Consider the following 21,248-nt stretch of genomic DNA (forward strand, 5'->3'; position numbering starts at 1 on the left):
GGCCAGGCTTTAGTTGTTTTAATTAAGGTAATTCGGTTTATTTCAGGAAACTATTTTTTCTGTATTTGTTTTAAAGGAGGAAAGATTTGCGATTTTTGACGTAAATCGCTGAAGTTATGCCCTGCAAAAAAAATTTAAAAAGGCTTCAAATATATATAACTCTCGCGAATTTTTATTCATTTTGGAACCTTTTTATGAGATAAAAAAATCCTTGTCATCATTGTCATCCTTATTGCTTAAGATTTTGTGTCATAATTGTTAAGCAACTCTTTAAATCGATTCAAAATGTTTTTTTGTATCTTTGATGAATGATCAACCACAAAATACATTTACCTTGATTTCTCGATTTTTTTGGACATGGAAAATTCTTTTGCGAAAATTTCTTACCTTAACGTATACGATATTTCCTTTAATGTTCAGTGATACCAGAATTCCTGAATTTTCCCTGCTTATAAATTTTATCAAAAAAAAAAATGGTTGTGGTTGACACATAAAAACTTAGCAAATTTATATACGACATGAATGGGATAGTAGAAAAAAGTGCCAATAGAACGACCAAAAAAAAGACAAATATATAACAAATGATAATGAAAAGTGCACATTCTCTTTTAAAGTACACTCATTTATAAAAAAAAAACATCATTTCTACAAAGCACTAAATCTTTGTTTCGTTAAATATGAAAGTACAAATATGCTAAAAGCAGTTACAACAATAAATAGTAATCTTGTTTTTAAGTTGGTAATTATCATTTACTGAGTTTTCTTTCCCTCTTTTCCAGAATTCTTGACATTCTCAGTTTTGTCAGTTTTTTTGACTTGTTTGATCGAGTCTTCAGAAACAAATAAATTCAAGCGTAGAAACAACAACAGCAGTACTCCACCAGTGAAAATTAAATGCTCCCTTGGATCCTTCAACACATACTTGAAGTACAAAGCACCAACCATTATTGAGGCCAGCAGCAAACTACTTATTAACCTAGCTACCCTTCCGCCGATGCAAAGAAATACCCCGCAGACAATTTCAATGTAACCAATCTGAGGCATGAATTTTAAGGGATCAATCTGGTAACCAAAGCGCACAGCTGGATGTACTTTGGAAAACCGCACAAATTCTCGATACTAGAAACAAGAACATTATATAGTCAATTATTCACGATTGCCATATAAAAACATCCCTAGAATAACTACTCGAAGGAAGTTAAGTCTCGCTAAAATTTTTAAAGGTTTACTCGCGAAAGTTTATTGCCTCAAAATGTATATATCAAAATAGCTTATTCGTGAATGTTAATTCTTGCGAATTTTATGAGGCTTTATTTTATATCACTTTCATTCGTATTGTTTAAAGGGAACAACCCAAGGTATAAAATGATGTTGGACTTATATTATAGCGCTTAAAAGGTTGGTTACCAAGTCTTTAATTTTTTTAGAAGCTTTTTTTTCTTCTCAGGATATTTACATTTGTGGAATTTCAGTTTTAATTATGCTGTATAAATTATGTAATAGCGAATTTTGACATTTTCTGTCATCAGTAATTTTAGACCTGCTAAGTGATGTGCATTTAAACTTTATCAACGCATAGATAATAAAAGGTGAATCGATTCAAAATCATATGGTTTTTTATTGTTGATACTTTCACGCTATTTTGAGACTTCTTGAACAAATCACAATAACACCCATTCTAATGGCAAAAGTTAATTCTCGCAAAAATCATTGAAATGATCATTTCCAAAAGTTGTTTCTCTTGAGGTGATGTCTTTTCTTTTTTTAGCCTAATGAGTTATCTGATCTTTGTTTGGAAATATTTACCATGTCCCATCGTGGGTACCACCTCTGTTTAAGCCTATACTTTGTGCCAATCTCCTTTCAATAATAAAAACATATTTTTAGATCTAGCCATTTTTGTATATTTTGCTATTGATGAATAAGTAAATTACTTATTTTTACTCACTTACATACTTAATTTCGAGATTTTTTTGACTCGTAAAAGTTTGTTTTGCAAAAATTTCTTTCTTTGTTCATTTCTATAGGGTGTTTAGGGTGTGAATCCATACAGCAAATCTGGCCCTTAAAAATACCAAAAAGTTAACTTACCAGTCTTTTATGATATTCTTGTGATATGTTTGGAGAAACTTTTAACAATCCCATTGAAATAAATATAAATGCTAAAATTCCTGTTAAAATGCCAGAGAATATTTTACGTCCAACAACCATCTTTTCTATTTTTTTCTACGAAAACAACAACAATTACTAAGTATTATATATATATGTCTGGTACTGTGTTCTACTAGCGTATAATGTAAAATACTGTATCTAGAGGACGTATGTATATATGGGCAGAAGGAGGTATTGCAATGTACTGAAGCACACAGCTTTGTGAAGGTGACTGTGATTCGTAGAAGTAAAGGCTTGTCCTGGTAAATAGAGAAAAACTTATCCCAGTCAACATGCGTATGCATGCTACCAACCACAACAGGTGTTGACTGGCCAGCTTAACGTTTAGGACCAATAAAAAACATGAGAACAAAATTTGCATTTGAATTAAATGCCAAGTATTTTCTGCACATGTTAAATTTGCTTTTCATGCCCATTAACTGTCTTTTAGAACAGTTTACTTCATTATTTATCTACATTTTGTGTGTCTATTGCTTAGTACTGACGGGTGAAACACTTTACCTCTTTTCTTTGGTATATTCAGGCTAGTAAAAGTGCAATAATAAACTAAGGTACAGAGTTATGTAAAAAAGTGCTGTTGATAAAAACAAGGCACTTTATGGTTACAGTACTTTGTGAATTCTTCTTCAGACGAACATAAAGGCAAACAGGGGGATGATGATAACCAGGTTTAATTAAGTGCATCTCAGTATTTAAACGTTATTGTACATATCTCTATCTCTGTGAATACACTGTAACTAGATAGTGAGCACACTCGGCCAAGTTCTCTTTACTTTGTGAAAGTTGCAACCATCTAAAACTTTCATAATTATATGCGTAATTGCGAATTTCTGCATAAAATTTAAACATTGTTTTTTCTATGTTATAAAGAGAGCAGTGTACCATTATCCCAATTTCCCTCACATGATGGAGATAGATAGATAGATGTGCATATTTTACATGACTAGCCTAACAAATATAGAGGGATATACCCTGTCTATTATTTCCAGGAGGGATCATGGCTTAGATGGAGAGTCCTAGAGTATTTAATGCTCATTTTGAGCTACGCAGACCCTGGGGCCCGCGCTCTACTAGACAACTCTCGGCAACATCCAACCGCCCACACAGTGTGCCATCTCCCCAATTTCCCTCACATGGATTGGGTTAACCCGAGGCTATGGAAACATTCACTCGTCCATGTTGAATCGACGACAAGAGGAATCGAACCCCGATCTCACACACAGAGAACAAGAGCTATAACCACTATTACGGGGCCATTGCGTTAAAAACCAAGGCTATGGTCATCGACATCAGACGTCCTGGCTAGTTACAAATGACACACTAAAATTAATATTAATAATAAGTTTATATTGTACATAAATCTTGCTGCACAGTCAGCCTAGCTAGCTAGTTAGGCAAAAAATATAAAATTTTTAGACTACTGGGAAATAGAGTACGAACAGCTGAGGTTGAAAGGATTAGCTAGCTTAGATGAAAAATATTAGGGTGGCCTGATACGCTTTGCGAAACACCAAAGTTTTGCAAATATATATATACACAATACATAGCTACACAAACAAATTCTTGCCGATATCCATATTCCGCGTATGTTTGTAAACAATGGTGCATTTCTTCGATTTTTCGCGCTGTTGAAACACGATTGTCCCTAAAACGAAAGTCTAAAAATATGTTTTAACTTAGCAAGATATTAAAGGTATATCTCCAAGAATTTTGAATTTAACATTTTCTTATTCTTTAACTAATAATATAAAATGTGAGATATAACTTAGCAGATAGTTTGGTGTCTTAAACGTTTTGTCAAAGAAAGGCAATGCCGCAGTTAGCAAGATCTGTTTTATGTTAGCCAACCCGGATTCTTCTACACTGCCCTGCAAACATGTCAGAAATGGAAGCCGAAGAATCAGCACCTGTATGTGCAGGGAAACCTGAACAGCCTTTTCAGTCCGTCGTGCACTCTGCACAGGAAGAAGAAGGGATCAATGACAACAATCAGACAGAAGACAATAGCATATCATATGAGATAGAAAAAATAATCGGTTCAAAAAAGGACGAGGTAGCAAGTTTATGTGATGTTAATAATACTCACCTGGATAAGTAACACGAGGTCCCAATTTAAGGTTACTATAAAGGAAAAAACTCACTTGATGAGTAGTCTCAGAAAAACCCTTATAATTTATCAATAGTTTTATATTTTTTTTAATGTTTTTTTTGTTTCTAAATGCTTAATGAAAGACTTTTTTGATGGTGTTAATTTCGTGAGATGGTAATTTTCCAAAAAAGAAAATATAGCTAAATGAAATAACACACACCAAATTTTTTTCACTGTACGTTTTAAAATGGCTTCTTTCTCCGAACGCGTGGTCGCAGACTTCTTGTTTTTGCACCATTATATTCACCGTAAATTTCAATAAGCCAATAGGAGGAAGCTTTCGGAAAAAGAGACCACAAAGGTAAAGGGATGTATGCGAAAATTTACTAATGAGATATTTGTTTTTAAAGATTTTCGTAGGTGTTAAAAATATGTGAACTGAGTATGCAGAAAGATGATGGAAGTGTGAACTTTTTTTTATGCTGAATATGCATGCATGCGTTCAGAATTATTAATAGACAGAAGTCAGGTTTACAAGAGACAGCTCATATGCATATTCCTTAACTTTGATTTTTTTTAATTCGATATTGAAAGTAAACTATCTAAAAAATATTATTATGCATATTTTTATACGGGAGATTCCATATTATGCATAATGTGTACAAAAAATATGCTCAACTCATTTTGCACATATTTTTTCGAAGGTGTGAAGGATATAACACCTCTAAAAAGGCTTTTTCCAGAAAAAAGGGATGTTCCAAATATTTTCATAGAAAATGGATACACCTGCTCTCATTTCTGTAGCTAGGTAGAAAGTGTAAACAACAGAGTGCAGAAATCAAATAAACCATTTAAATACGAAACATTCATGTGGGACTGATGAAAAAGGGTAGCTAATAGGTTAAATGTCATGTCTAACATTGATACAATTGATACAATTTAGTGTTTGCAACAAGTTTACTTCACCAACAATGGGTATAAAACTGTTTTTAATGATCCATGTATGAAACTCAGAGTAAGTTTTATTGAACAGCAGGTTTAGTTGCCAGTCACTTACCATTCGTTTTTTTAACCTGACAGTCAACTATTGTTGGCATTCCATGACCGTTAACCAAATTTTTGCTCCTAAAATATGGTGATTAATGTAATCATACATAACAGAAAAAACAGCACATTTATTTACTGCTCATTTCACTGAACTTGGCAAATTAATTAAGAAGCAGATTTTGTTATCTTGTTGGTTATTTCTTCATTTCTTTAGTTTGACTCTGTTGTTTCAATTGTTTAGAATGGGAAAGTGCTGTATAAAGCGCGATGGATTGCACACACATGGATTCCAGAGGATTGTTTGGCTTCATTTCACCATTTAATTAAGGAGTATTGGGACGAAGTTGAGACAAAGAAGCAAACAACTGCAGATGATTCTAATGTAAGTATATTGAAATCTAGTTAGTGAGTTATGCTTAAACAGCTCAGCTCTTTATGGAGATATTTTTGAGGGCTCTACTTGGGGAAAGCACTTAGTGAAAAGGGAGGTTAATAAAAATTTAATGTTCTGTGACATGGTAAAGTAAACCTCTGCGTTGGTACACCCCTAATTTTGAACTTTTGTTCATATTATGTTTGTTGAAGTCAACATTGTAATTGCGAGCTGATAGACAATAAGATTAGGGTTAGGGAAAATAATGTGTTTATAATATTTAAATTTATGCATCATCATCACAATTTATATGCATTCAAAATTTTCAGTGTATATATAGATATTTTAAATGTAAATTAATTAAAATACTTGTTTGCTTATCCCAGACCTCTTGATTTTTCAGTGACAGGCCTATAACTGGAATTTACCCATCTGTTTGCAGTAAAATTTTGTGGTTAGGCTTGTTATGATTAATGTGTTTAACCAAAAGTTTTATAGCAAATCAATATGCAGATCCTATTTTTGCATAAAAATGTAAGAGGCACTGAAATATCGTCTATTTAATTAAATTAGGTAATTGAACTTACAAGCGATATTTCGATAAAAGAAATTATTGAAGATACGTCAGAAGTACAGACGTCTATTGCTGCTGCCTCTGCTGCAACAGAAAATCAAAGAGAAGACGCAGTTTTCACAGAATCAGGTGTTTATTTTGCTTCATTTATTTGCTTATATGTCTTCATGACATTGCGTCCATTTACTACAATAGTTTTCAAAAATTATTTTGCCGCAAAAAAAAATAAAAAAATTCAGAGTACTCTGCAGTGACAGGCTTTTAAAATATCTTTTAGTGATAGATTTTTTTCTGATGCTTCGCTGTCTGTCAATTAAGTATTTTTTCATGTGTGTATAAAAACGCTTTAACCTTGTACTAAAAATAGCCTTCAGTATTTTTTTGTCGCAATCTGCCCTATTTACTTATTAACTATACCACACTTTTAATTTGGTTATATATTTCAAAATCACAGCCGACGATGTATCATATAACAACTACGATAACCTTAGCAATGTGGACAACGTGAGCTCAACAACATCAAAAGACGATTCTACCATATATTGCCCCAAATGCAATCAACGTTTCTATTTGAAAAGCAACCTCGAGGTTCATGTGTTGTTTTGTAAAGGGCAACAAAAACAATCAAATGAATCAGCAGCAAATGATGCTCCTGCCACACAGGGTGTTTCAAACGAAGAGATGTCCGATTCTCAAACCTTCGAGTATGTGCCTTTTGATGCCGCGACAGCGCAGGCGTGTGCATCGTGCTTGAAGCGATTTCCAGACAGTGAGGTAAGCGGGGCAGCGTTGACAGACATCACGCAACTGATTGAAAATTCGCAGAAGAATATCATCTCGGATAAGGTTGAAGTGTATGAATGCAACGAGTGCAAGCGCAATTTTTTATTTGCATATCCTACAGGAAAACCGGATGCAGGGAGCGAGATAAAGAAATGTAAAAGCGCTGCCAAGACGTATAAGTGTTCAATATGCAATAGATCTTTTGTAGAAGAAAACGAGATGCTTGAGCACGAGGTGAAACACGCGAATACAGCGAGTCGGTACGCATGCGCGACATGCAATGAGAAGTTTGTCACCAGAGATTTGTTACAGAAACACTACGATAACACAGATAACTTGTGCAAGCCCCGGAAATGCAAAATCTGTGGTCGTACATTTATACACCTGAATCATTTAAAGAGACACTTAACCATTCACGCTGGCATCAAACCTTTTTCTTGCACCATCTGTGGTCACGAGTTTAATCAAAAGAGTGATCTGTACAGACACGAGAAACTCCATACGGTGGACGGTAAGTTGACATGTAGCAAATGTGCGCAAACTTTTTCCAGTATTGAAGAGCTCCGAGAGCATGCCAAAACACATACTGCAAAAAGCGGAGAAGACTCGAAATCTAGTTTTCCCTGCGATCGTTGTGGTAAAACGTTTGGTCGCAAGTCACACCTAAAGCGTCACCTGAGTGTACACGATGGCTTGAAACCGTATGCGTGCGACCAATGCGGCAAATCGTTTAATCAACGCACGGATTTAAAACGTCATCTAATGTCCCATATGAGGCGCGAATTAAAAGCGAAAGGAGTGGAGAAAAGTCGAGAAAAGGTGGCAATGTCAGAAAGCGACATCGTGTGTACTATTTGCAACAAGGCATTTCCCACACGAGCCGCATATCTTGTACATTCACTCAGCCATCAAAAAATAATGAACACAGGTGCGTTGTACTGAACAACCTAGTTGTCCGTGGTAAATATAGTAAAAATCATAACGGGTATAGCTATATTAAAAGCGATTTGTGTTGTATACTTCAAATTGTATATTGTATTTAATTGCATCTTTTTTAACGCATAGTTGCTATTCTGTACACCTTTTGATGTGAAAGCATTCCTGATTTCTTAGAATGGTGTTCGCTTGATTTGCGCATCGTGCGCGAACCAGCACAATACTTTAAACTTGGACCTTGCGATATAATTTGCAACACCTACAGTGATAAAATGTAGCATTATCGATTGGCACTAGCTGACTAGTACTATATTTCAGCGACTGCATTGACTACTTAGGATGTATTCTTACCTAATTTTAGTTAGATGAAAATCTACGCGTTGTATTGTTTAGTGGCTTTTTTTCTGCAGAAATAACAATGAAACCAATGTAGGTTAGGTACATTTTATTATAAGCGACTAGTTCCTGAGACCGAGATTTGAGTCAAAATTAAGCCTGCAATACAAAGAACGCTGTCATTAGTTCTAAGATGTTTATGTGCTTTTCCTGCTTCTGGCCGAAGACTCACCTTCCTGTGTGAGAATCGTTAATTAACGCTCTTCAACCTTTTGTTAAAGCATCTGTCGATATTACGAAATTTGGATTGCCTCGAACTATGCTTCCAATAAATTATTTTCTCACCAGGATACGTCTTTCATGGCGGTAGGGGTTAATGTACTCTGTTTATCAAAATTTCGTTTTTCAAGATTTAAATTTTAGTCTTTCATTAGCTCTGTAGAGTCGACCATATGGACCCCAATCAATGGCTACTGGTAAACTTATCTATGAATCGCGCTAGATTTGTTATAGTTATTGTCTCTTTCTGTGTCACTTCATTACACAGGTAGATTTTGGTTGACTTCTTTTTCAGGGTAAGATCTGAGGATCTCCAAAACATATTTTGGTGCAAACTCAGATTTATCTATTGTAAATCACAGAGAAGTTAACACCACGGTTTTGTGTACATCATTGTATCAGGGTTGTTTACTAACGTCCATTGTGATAAGTCATCAATTTAGTATAAGGGTCGTTTCATAATCTTGGTGAATTTCCGGGGACTTTCTGTATAGTCAAAGGGGAGTACAAGGAACATGTAATATAACTCTACCCTTGTGTTTGAAGTTTAGGAGCTCCTAATGCTTTGTTGAATTTACTGAATGGAAGTTTGCATCTTAAACTTTCTATTTCCGATCTGTAAGTTTTATGAGGTGTAGGATTAGTCTAAACCTCTAAACGAATATGGATGAGGTGAAGTCACCTGGTAATAACTGCTCAACATTGTCACACCTTTTTCCAGTAGACTTTTGACTTCTTTATTAATGAAAAGTGTTCTTCTGGTATTCGCAGGGTATGTCTGGTACGGGGTCTAAGGTATCCCGTTTGACTGCGTGAAAGATCTCAATGTTCGTGGTTCGTGCCTTTCGACTGATCGAAAAGACGCTTGAGAGAACCGGATTGGGGCCTCATTATCTCTCACCTCTGGAATTAGTTTTTCATGTTAACGTATTTTGAGAATCTTGTGTTGCTGTTTCTGTATGGTTTTTTGAAATTGTGATGTGCTCGTTGTGGAAGTTGGCCCTCTTTTGGGACTTGTAAGAAGGCCCTTTGTTTGATGCTGGCTTGAATTTTCTTTTTATACCGCATTGCATGCTTCTCGCAGCTAAGCTACCATTTTGCGTGACAGACAGATGGACGGACAGACGTATACGGGTATTATTTACTGAGTTTGAAAGATGCTACTAATACTATCGTATCAACTGTTGATGGGTCCATATCAAATTTTAGTTTATTTTTTGCAGGGATTACAGGCTGCCTCTACCGTTTTAGCTTTCTGTTTACTGGAAAAAAATATTCTTAAGCAGATTATTTATTATACCGAACAATTTTCATTTCATAATTGGTGTGTTGCATAAAATTGGCGTATTGTTAAAATAAGTTTGAATTTTTTTTGACAACGTAATTAAAAATTTAACAGTTACTATTAAACAAAACGTTAAACACTTCAGTGTATTGAAACAACTTAAAAGTGCTTGCAAATGTTCGTTCTTCTCAAATTACATCAATCCCTAAAAAATTCAAAGTTTTGGTAAACATTTCGGTTAAAAATTAAGAAAAGAAGGAAGCAGAAAAATGGAACAACACAGATAAAAATATAAAAATAACAATAAATACAAAAAAAAGAAGAAAAAGAAGAAGAAACAAAGTAAAAAAATAGAAGCGAACAAACTAATAAACAAACATTGAAGATAAAAATTGATTTGTTTCTTGACTAAATAAAAAAAATTAGATCTAGAACTAAAATGAACACATCCCATTAGTACATTTGTAAATTTTTGTGCATGCTTCCCGTAAAACGAAACAACTTTTCTGTTACTATGGTACTGTTGTTGCAGTTCTGGAGATACGGTACTCTTGTTACGGTGCTCTTGTTACGGTACTGTTGCTACGGTACTCTTTTTGCGGTTATGTTGCTACGGTACTGTTATTACTGTACTGTTGTTACGGTACTGTTGTTTCGGTACTGTTATTCCGGTACTGCTGCTGCGGTAGTGTTGCTAAGGTACTATTGTTACGGTAATTTTACTACGGTGCTGTTTCTACGGTACTGTTGTTTCGGTACTTTTGCTACGGTGCTGCTGTAACGGTACTGTTTCTATGGTACTGTTGTTTCGGTACTGTTGCTGCGGTAATTTTACTAAGGTACTTTTGTTTCAGTGGTGTTGCTACGGTACTCTTGTTGCGGTAATGTTGCTACGGTACTGTTGTTGCGGTAATGTTGTTATGGCACTGTTTTTTGGTACTGTTGCTACGGTACTATTGCTACGGTACTGTTGTTACGGTATTGTTGCTGCGGCACTGTTGCTACGGCACTGTTGCTGCGGCACTGTTGCTACGGCACTGTTGCTGCGGTACTATTGCTGCAGTATTGTTGCTAAGGTACTGTTGTTACGGTACTGTTGTTTCGGTACTACTGTTGCAGTAATGTTGCTACTATTGTTACGGTACTGTTGTTACGGTAATGTTACTACGGTAATGATGCTACGGTATTGTTGTTACAGTACTGTGTTACGGTACTGTTGCTGCCGTACTAATAATACGGATGTTGCTACAAGATTGATGTTTCGGTAGTTCTGTTGCGATAATGTTATTGTTGCTACCGTGTTGTTACTACTGCGTTGTTGCTACCGCGTTGTTGCTACCGTATTATTATCACAGTATTGATATCAAGGTATCAATTGTTGCTATAGCATATCTTTTGCTTTATTGTTTTCAAGGAATTTTTTCGACAATATGGTTGATACGATATTGTTTTTGCGGTATTTCAGCTATTTTAATTTTCAAATATTTTTATAGTACCACTCGTTTTAAACCGAGGTAAAAGAAGACAAGGGAAAATGTCCTGGAAACGACATTTGGAGTCCTAGAACGCCACCAGTCCCCTTTCATAAAAACATAAAAACACGCTCATTTTAAGAAAAGTTGGTAAACCACGGAAAAGCACGGCGCGGCTTGTCTGCTTGTAACTACACTTTAGAAAAATATTAATAGCATATACAAAATTTGATAAAATTATAAATATTGCAGTTAACCAATGTTTTGGAAATTACGTCTGAAAAATATTCAAATAATCATTTTTGCGACGCTTGTAATCATCACTGACCACAATTTATCATTCAAATCACCAGGTAAGAATTTCACCATGTGATTAATTGTTTAACGATGTTATTATTAACTTTGCTCCGCCTTCTGCCATCATTATCATGAAAACCACAATTCTTTTTATTTTCTGACTGCTCAATATTAGAAAAAAGGTTCAGTAGATTATTTTTAATGGTTTCACTAAAGCGGACATTCGGTGAACAAACATTTTTGTTCACTTTGAAGAAGTTTGATGAAAAAAATAATGGGATGAAATAATGGGGCTGCAAATTGGAAATCGCTCTTGTAAATTACTAGCCTCGTTAAATAAAATTTCTTGGAGGATATCAAAATTCAGTTTATCGCATATCGCACAGCAGCTTAGACGCGAATACATATTTAATCGAACTGTGAACACGAAGTCAGCACAGCCACATTTAAGGAGGTACTTATGTTTGTTTGGATGAGTGAGACCATTTGCTCGCTGGCCTCAAATTTTATTTATTTTGTTTAGTTTTGTGATCTTATATGACTTACTTCAATCCTGAAAACTACTTCATCATGTATCATTGTCATAAAATGGCATGCTATCAAAACAGCTTTTTGGTGTCTCCAATATGGTTAAATTCAAAAACTAAGAAATTAAAATGATAGTCTAAATTTGTTTTACTAATTGCGTATACGCCACTGTTGATTCACGTTCGTAACAGATTTTTTAACTCGTTCAGCACGTCTCGGGTATTGCGATTCCGGCACGTCACATTGGCAATCAGTTTTCGACGCCCTTATTAAACCAATCAAAGAGCATGAATTTTGTAAACAAAACGGTCATTTTAGAGTTGCTCAACTCATGAGTTTTGAAAAGGCCTTTGGGTTTGGTAATAATTTTATATTTTTGGAGTATTTGTTTTTTATTTGTTTCTACATGTTAAGATAATTACTTCTTCACAATTTTCAGCTAGTCATAAATCTTGAATAATCTAATTTCAATTTCAAAGTCTGCCTAGCTAAACTTACTCATCATAAGGTGCTAGCCAGCTATCTAGCTAGATTTTTGTAATTTTCTCGTTATTTATGGTATTAATGCATTTTATTCTACAAAACACAATGTATAGCTTCAGCAATATGCCTTTTTTTAGGTGCAGACATGTGTTTCATAGTTTTGTAGCGCTAGTAAAAACAGACAAAGATTTCATAGAATTTTAAATGTTTGAATGTAGGAGATACTTCAACTATTTTTTGCCTACATTTATTAATAACAAAGTGAACCACGGTTATTTTTGTGATAAGAGCTCTCTGTGGATACATGACAGCCATTTATATTATACCTATACTAAGCGGTCCACCTGAACAAGCAAGCGGCACGGTGTACCTGTATTAACTACTTAATTGAGCATCGCGTACCATCTATTGTTTGTCCGATCAATAATTTGATAATATTTACATGTATTTATCCTGCAAAATTAAATATGATGGGCGACTCTTTTAGCTCTGACAGAGTAACAACCCTTGTGTTTTTATTGACCAAAAGAGCAAACAGCCATTGTTTATCTTTTATTGAAATGATAAATAACACGTAACACCACAGAGCTGCACTAAGTTGAGCAAAAGCTATAGACATGTCCCCTGGAGATAGCTGCTCTGCTGCTTGTGCGACAGAAATTTAGTTGGTACTCATACCAAATGTTCCACGCAGACATGTAAAATGGTTCACAAATGTTAATTGCTTGATCGACGAATAATTTGGCAGCCTTCACTAGTATTTTATCCCACGAAACTGTTGGACAATTGTTTTAGCTCTGACAGGGTAACAACCTGGATTGTCTGGGAAAAGAATTTCACAAGTGCTTGTTCGATTTTTAAAGTTTATCAATCAATAACATGGGCCTTTTTAAGAACCAGGAGATTTCGTAAAGCCTTTTAGGTGTTCTTATTTTTACCCTAAAACTACTATTTCTTCTTGTTATAATTTTGAGAACTTTAAACACATTAAAAAATTTTGCACTTTAAAATCGTGTTGCAATATCACTGAAAGTGAATTTGCGAAGATTTCTGTGGAAAATGTCCGGTGGAAATCAGTATATTTCCAGCCTTACCATTCTTCTTATTGTGGTTTTAATTTTGAGCAATTTCCAGATGTGGTTTTTGTTAATAAGTTTACTAGTTTACGAGAAAGGTATAAAATATGCATGGAACAAGTTTAATTTTATGAAACTAAAATATGGGAGTTAAGACTGAAAAAACAAAACACTAAAATAGAATTAAGATGGTTCAGAAATGCGATTTATTTTAAGTAAGATTTTCATAAGTACTTTGCTTCTCCCAACGGAAAACTTTTATATTTGGTCTTGATAGTGGCTTTGCAGAATTGATTCAAAACGTATCTCTAAATCTTCTGTTAGGGGGGAATTTAGCAGTAGAAATGTCAATTAACACTTTCCGTGGCAATATTTTAAACCTTGCTGTATATATGGCACAAAAATAGTATTTTTGTTGCAAACTTACACGATTGCATCTACCATCGGCGTTTTTGTTTTTTTAATATTGACTGAAGTTGTGGCACTTTTTAGCTTAAGCGAAAAGTACAGCCTTACCGTTGGGATACCAAAACAGCTGAAATTGTTGCAAGTACTTGAATTTCCTTGATACAAGATAATATAAAACTGGACATATGACAAGTCTATGAATAGGAACAGTTTGGTAAGTGGTACATCAAATTTCAATTAGGTTATCTTGTAGTACTAGTCGCAAGTACGTCGAAATCCACACACAGATGCCATATTTGGCACAACCAGACAGACAGCATTATAATGTAAAAGCCGGGTAAAGGGCATTAAACACCAAGTTGAGCGCTTAACCCAGTTAAAATTTGCACATACCATGGTGGTGGAAAAGTATATAGTATGACGCACATTTACTGAATTATTATTCAAAAAACAACTTTCTTGCAACAACAGGTTAAACAAAAAACACAGGATACAAACTTTTGTAATTCCATCACAGCAAAAACAGTAGCTCGATATTTTGTACTTTGCAGAATGATTTCTCTTAAAACTTTTGTTTTTTAAAAAACAAACAGAGCTTGTTGGAAATTCATTTAGTTCGGAAAAATAATCTTTCCACAACTTCGGGTTAGCAAAAACAATCACTCAAGTTTTATTATTTTCCGGAATAAGTTCACATCGGTGCACCCTTCATAATGTCTTAATTTTAAAGCATAACTTTCTCGCAACTTGCTGTAAATAAGAAAAAACAGAGCCTGTAGCGACAGACTATTACCATGTCTAACTAAAACAGTTTACGCAGCTTTGTAAAAATCAGATTGAGGAAGATAGTACAGTATCAAAAGGTCTTTTACTGAACTGAATAAAAACTTTGGCTGAGATGCTTCTTGCAATGCACGTTTGTAGCCAAAATTGTAAAACAAAATATTTCACAAAGTATATGACAATACATTCAACATCCAATTTCAACATCACCACTTCTAAAGCAAAAGAAACTTTTTTTGATAGCTAGGATTTTTGCACGTTCCCTCGTCGGCATGTCGAGGGCGCAAAGAACTTGGATTGGTTAGTCATAAAACTCCGTGTATGTGATAAGACTACGCACTAGCAGTCAAAATGAATTTTTCGTGCGCAGTTTAGCACGACCCTCTTTTTGTCGAGGAACAGACAGGCATAGTTAGTATTAAGCAGTTGTTAAAATTATATTTTCTGTGAGGGTACAGCTTGTCTCTGACCGAGGGGTTAGGAGATTTTAAAAAATAGAACCTCTGAATTGCCAGAAGAGTCATCGAAGCAAGGGAGTTTTAAAGCGGCGAGGAAATGATATTATTTTCTTGTTCAATCTTCCTCCATGGTTTCCATAGTCCAAACCATTGTTACACTTGCCTAAGCAATGTTCGCACAAGAAGCAGAAGATAAACTCCTCATTAAGCCAACGGCTAAGCTTTTACTAAATACTTGTCGGTTTTCTTACTGTCATGGTCTAATGTAGCTGTAAGCGGCTATGGATGTTTATTTAATTTCAGTTTAATTAACCACACATACTGTGTGCTTTTGTCAATATTCATTTTAATAGGAAATCTCGCATGTTTTAAATTGACTTGATACATCAGCATAAAGTGGTTTTACCAGATAACGTGAAGTAGCTAAATTTTTGCATTTCACCAAATGATTTAGCTACTTGGATATTAATTTTATTGCTATTATCCGGATTCAGGTTCTGTGATTTTAACATTTGCTACAAATTACCTTGTTTTGATATTAACTTTTAAATTTGTAGATACCATGCATTCTCCCCAAATACTGTAAAAAACTATTTGCGTAGTCGTTGAAAAAAGTCGGCAATAAAATCATGTCACTTTGACATATTTTAATCACTTTTTCCGACTAAATTTTGAAAAATATTCTTTTTTGTCGACTAATTTGTAGATCGAAAATGATAACAAAATTTTGTATTTCCCATCCTTTTTTCTTTAAATAAAGACAATTCCAACTTTTTCTCTGCTACCAAGCTTGAAACATTATTAAAAACAAGGCCAGCACAGAGACTGATACCAAGTTGTTTTACGTGTTCTCTTATTAATGTTATTGTATTATAGATACTGTATTGAAAAATAGGCATAAAATGAAAATATCGGCAAAAATTGTTGGTCGGCAAAGATAATAGTCAATTAGCAAAAACTTGCTCACTTTTTGCCGACCTTTTTACCGAGATGATTCTGGTATTGAAATATGTTTGTACTTGACATAATCCAGTTTAAACTTTTAAATATTTGATTCCAATGTTGATTAATTTGACAGACCTACGTAACTGATAAATTAACTAGTGCATCAAACAAAGAACAAAGTTAAATCATGTGTGATTCCAATTAAACGATACAGCTCGCCATGTTAAATGGTAAAATTTATTTTGAATTATTTCAGCAGGTGAGGTTTGTAAGCGAATTACGAAAATCAAGAAATGACCTTCTCGGTCAACAATAGACTCTGGTTGAGTTTATAAGCTAAGTGTTGGAACATCTTGCAGTTATAATAAACTCAACTGTAATAAACTCGGGATTTGTGTTTTTGATTTGCTCCTTCCAGAGCCATCTTTTTACTATGTCGTTACACATTTTTTAAGGATACATAAAACACTTAAATCGTTAGCTATTTTTGTTAAATCTTTGATTTTTAATCATTGGAAAGCTTATAAATCATAGAAAATTTATTTCAAATAGAAGATACAAAAGGTAAAAAGGGGGGAAATATAAAACAACAAATTTCTGAGTTCTAAGTTCTTCACTCTATGCCTCTCTAAGCTAAAAATATGAAGACAAATTTTAATGTTTTCTATATGCTGAGCTCACTAGAACGATTTTTTGCTTGAAAATAAATTGTGAAGGTTAAAAACAATAGGGAAAACCAATTTCTCGATGTAAATTCGGGATAACGTTTTAGTATTCGATTAGCTTTCAATGTCTTAGACCTGAGGATTGACAACTCAAAAAATTGTGCAATATTTTTTAATTCTTTTCAGCTCACTATTTTATGACAAAAAATCCTTACATTCGACATGAAAAATGTGTCTGGCTTTCAAAAAATATGTAATTCTGTATCAATTTATTTTGCAGTTAAAGTGGCTACAAAACGGCTGTTGATTTTTGACTTTAGTGACTTACACGAAAGTTAAGCTAACAGCGGTGAAAAAAATTTATGATCACTGAGGACAAAAACAGAAACTAAAATATCATATTGGACATGCAAATATAACTGGAAATAACATAAAAATCCCTAGACATCCATGATTTATTCGATATAAGTACTAACCTCGCTTTTAACTCAAACTTTCTAATAAAATAAACTTCCAGCCTTATAAGCTAGCTAGCTAGCTTTATCCTTCGAAATTATGCATAAAAACATATTAGTTTATTGTACATAAAGCCAGTCTAAGCAACAACAACAAATGGCTTTAAAATCTTTTCAGAGTTATTAATTACTAGTAACATTTTTTAATAAATACAGATCCTCGTGTTGTCTCTGTTCCCTCGTCAAAACAAACTTTCGATTTACTGATATTTAATATATTTTACAGATCGTAATTTATTTTACCGCTAAGAGAATACTAAAGGAAAATTTTTCTTTTTTTAAAAGTAAAAATTTAAAAGTAGCGAATTTATCATACAAAATAACTACTTATAAATAGGTTGTCTAGACGTCTTGTCGTTCTAAAGCGTGTAAAATTTGTTGCATCTTGACCTTTTAGGTGGTCCGTTTATTACACGCCATTTTTCAGAATGCGCGGGCATCGAGCTTATTGAATCGTATCGCAGTCCATTTCCTCTTTTAGAAAATAAAAATGTGTAATGAAAATCAAGGAAATAGAGCCAATATTCTTAACATGGGTGAAAATGGGTGTTTATGTAGCCTTGACAAAAAAATCAACTTTAAATGTAAGAAATGATGCCGTGACCTACCCCCGCTTCGCCTTACAAAATCTTTTTCGTAGTCTCTCATATTTTAATTATATAATTACAATCAAATGTGCTTGGTAAGAATCTTCTCATTTATATTTTTTTCCTTACACAAAAGCCAATATCAGCACCGCAACCGTGCCTAAAATTTAATTTCGACAAAAGAAAAAAAATAATCAATTTAGGATCGTTCAAAAATCATTCTAGGTTCAAAGAGACAGTTTCTTCAACATCGATGGGAAAGACAAGGCTGTAGTGTTGAAGTTGTGAGTTCTCTTTAAAATAACATTGAAACAAAATGTCTGCATGCGTGAACTATGTTGAAATAACGTGAAGTTAACCGGATTTGAGAAACAAGGGACGATGTAGCAGTTTTGCAAGAGCTATAGTTTGTAGTAGGAAATTACTATGTGATAAAGGAGGACGGAAGGTGACGAACGTGAGTGACAATCATAGCCGAACTGACAAAACATTGTGAAATATTAAGGTCAATCTAGAACACGTACGTACAATTATTATGCTAATAGTAATTATATATATAAGATATATTGAGGAAAGAAACAACAAAAAAATGTAGTTTTGATTTAAAACGGCGCCGATGTTGATGCAGGTTTTAAAGGTTATACCATCGTCATTTCTTGACAGTTCATATCGCATATCTAAATACACCTACAGTTAGACATGACACGCATTTAATTGCAATATAATTCTGACGTATTAATGTCACCTTAGGGCTTCTCGTTCTCACTCCCATTCGAGACAAAAGTTTAATTGTATTTGACCAGGGGTAATCGATTTCTCATGACAAAAATGAGTTATGGAAGTTTTCACACCTCCTTTTGTTTCGAATCAAGAATCAAGATTTTTTGCTCTTGAAATTTTATAATAAATAGTGTTTAAACCCAAAATTAATAAACTTTTTATCCTTTACGCTCTGTTCAGAGTCATTTTTTTATAAGCAACCACGGTTTGAATACAAAAAGCAACTAGCTTTGGTCCTTGCTCAGTTAAGGTCGAAGGAAAAGGGAGATAAGGTCCAAGTTTTATTACCAAGAAGAAAATATATTTTTAACCCTACACCTAACAAAACTTCCCAGAAGCCATTTATTAGTCAATTATAGTCTTAAATAGAATGATGACCATGACAGGACTGTCGAGCTTGAAAGTTTGCAATATCTTTAGGTTTCTCTTTTGTTGGCCCTCCACTTTAAATTACTTTGCACCTCCTGGAATCCCGAATATCTAACTAAAGACCAGTTATTTTATAAAAAAATCATGTATTATGTCACAGAGGAAAACTAACGAGAACTATTTTTATTATTATTATTATTGTTGTTTATTTTTTTCTTGTTGTCGTTGGAGTTGATATCATGCACGTCAAAATCATCTATGCGGTAAATTCGAGAATTCTCGTCAAATGAAACACTGATCATCAGTCAGTGTTACGTTTTAATAGCATAGAGGCGAGGTCTAAAACCTTTAACGATATGTCATACATAGTTTGAGAGTTATAAACCGCTAATGCATCATAAAAATTCATAAAGTTTTGCCCCATGCTATTTTTTAAAACATTAATAGGATCATAAAAATACATATCAAGGTGATGTTAAAAAATGTCTAATAGTAGTGTCAGGGTGCTTTAAGAAACGCCGAAACTAATCGCAGCTTAATGATGTTTTTTATAACATATTATCGTTTGTTTTGAAGAAATTTGTTACTATTAAATGTAATTATTGCCAGGGCGGAAAGCTTGGAGTTAACATTTGATACAAAAGAAGAATGTGTGATACGCACACCGCTGCTGCCGCGTAACTCAAACCTCCAGAGGATTTAAAAAGTTAGAGTTAAAAAAGGTTTGAGTTGAGCGATTATTAACAAAAAAAATAATAATGGCAAAATGAGTGACGTACAGTGTGAAACAAAAGGTTATATCGTTCTTTAAATAATCATAAAACTTTAAACATAAAATAAATATTACAATATATAAGTTAACTCTTGAAGCATTTTTGAAGGACTATACTTCTCTTGATCTGTTCACTTTCTGTCAACCACAAAACAAAAGTTCTTCCAACTACACTGCAGGACAGACACAATATAATGACATTTTAAAAAAGAATCTAAAAGATTAACGTGGTTGGTATCTTTTGGTTGTTTAAACGGCAATAAATTTTGGGTTTTATCACTTCTTTATTACAGACAAAAAAAGAGGTTTTTTTTACAAATAAAGTAACTTTAATCATGCAAAACAAAAACAAAAAAAATAACCTGCTTAAGCGAGATCCCGCTACAAGTATGCCCAGATCTTGGTTAGGCGGTTATTTATTTAACATATGAACGCAAAACTTTTTTTACTAGAAAAATACTTCTAAGGGGGGATCTCGAACCCGCGTAGAGATCTATTTGGAAATAATCAAATGATAAATTAAACTAAGAATAAGTAATAAATTAATATATATGCAATAATTTGGTCTTTTTTGCAATATTTGTTATATAAATCATTACGTAACAAGCTAAATACACTTTGAAAACCCAATCCTATTGCAGACAGCCAATAAAAAGATTACAGTGATTGATAATTTTAAATTTATATATTCAAAATAAATTTAAAATTAAATAAATAATTAAATCTTATTTAGTTCACTTTTTATTATTGACTATTTAATAATGAACGAAAAATGAACTTGCTTTTTGGTAAAATATTTTATTCTGGCTAGGTACAACGCTCACCACTCAAAGAAAAATGTTAATATTTGTTCGTGCATGACCAAGCACAGGGATAGTGACGTCACGTGAAAAGTATTTTTCTTTCAATTACGTATTAAAGAACACCGACCGCCCATTTAAATTCTTCTCGTAATTTACAAAAAGCACTAAACCAATCAGATTCCAAATATAACACAATTAATGAGACAATTTGGCCCATGCCAAACTACGTACAAACTTAGGACTATATCCTCTTGGCACGTTTCCTACTACTTGTATTGTACTCGTACAATACCTTGTTTCAATTAGTTTTTGAATTTAATAGCAGTTTTCACTTAACCATTTCAATCATCCCCAAGAGTCTGAAAAACGCGGCATATCTTCCTAGTCAAGGACTTAATGCACACAAAATAATAAATGCTAAATTTTTTTTAAA

General features: G+C 33.8%; 2 protein-coding genes across 2 annotated transcripts; one reads left to right on the top strand and one right to left on the bottom strand.

Annotated features, from left to right (window-relative positions):
- Window positions 1-585: 585 nt before the first annotated feature.
- LOC130644450 (uncharacterized) lies at window positions 586-2,248 on the bottom strand. Its single transcript, XM_057450064.1, has 2 exons — window positions 2,092-2,248; window positions 586-1,119 (listed from the first exon to the last, which is right to left on the bottom strand). Exons 1-2 carry the CDS (start codon window positions 2,209-2,211, stop codon window positions 751-753), a joined length of 489 nt encoding a protein of 162 aa, XP_057306047.1. The 5' UTR covers window positions 2,212-2,248; the 3' UTR covers window positions 586-750.
- Window positions 2,249-4,022: 1,774 nt separating this feature from the next.
- Window positions 4,023-8,153, top strand: LOC130644448 (zinc finger protein 569-like). The gene is made up of 4 exons (XM_057450063.1): window positions 4,023-4,225; window positions 5,550-5,690; window positions 6,255-6,384; window positions 6,710-8,153. Exons 1-4 carry the CDS (start codon window positions 4,049-4,051, stop codon window positions 7,978-7,980), a joined length of 1,719 nt encoding a protein of 572 aa, XP_057306046.1. The 5' UTR covers window positions 4,023-4,048; the 3' UTR covers window positions 7,981-8,153.
- The last annotated feature ends 13,095 nt before the right edge of the window (window positions 8,154-21,248 follow it).

This window comes from Hydractinia symbiolongicarpus, chromosome 5 (genome assembly GCF_029227915.1).
Source record: "Hydractinia symbiolongicarpus strain clone_291-10 chromosome 5, HSymV2.1, whole genome shotgun sequence".
Taxonomy (NCBI): Eukaryota; Metazoa; Cnidaria; class Hydrozoa; order Anthoathecata; family Hydractiniidae; genus Hydractinia; species Hydractinia symbiolongicarpus.

Bases quoted from the DNA above. Each gene is read 5' to 3' on its own strand.
- LOC130644450 (XM_057450064.1), bottom strand. From the start codon at position 2,211: ATGGTTGTTGGACGTAAAATATTCTCTGGCATTTTAACAGGAATTTTA. The intron at 1,120-2,091 runs GTAAGTTAACTT...TCTTGTTTCTAG, and splicing joins AAGAATATCATAAAAGACTG to TATCGAGAATTTGTGCGGTT.
- LOC130644448 (XM_057450063.1), top strand. From the start codon at position 4,049: ATGTCAGAAATGGAAGCCGAAGAATCAGCACCTGTATGTGCAGGGAAA. The intron at 5,691-6,254 runs GTAAGTATATTG...TAATTAAATTAG, and splicing joins CAACTGCAGATGATTCTAAT to GTAATTGAACTTACAAGCGA. The intron at 6,385-6,709 runs GTGTTTATTTTG...TCAAAATCACAG, and splicing joins CGCAGTTTTCACAGAATCAG to CCGACGATGTATCATATAAC.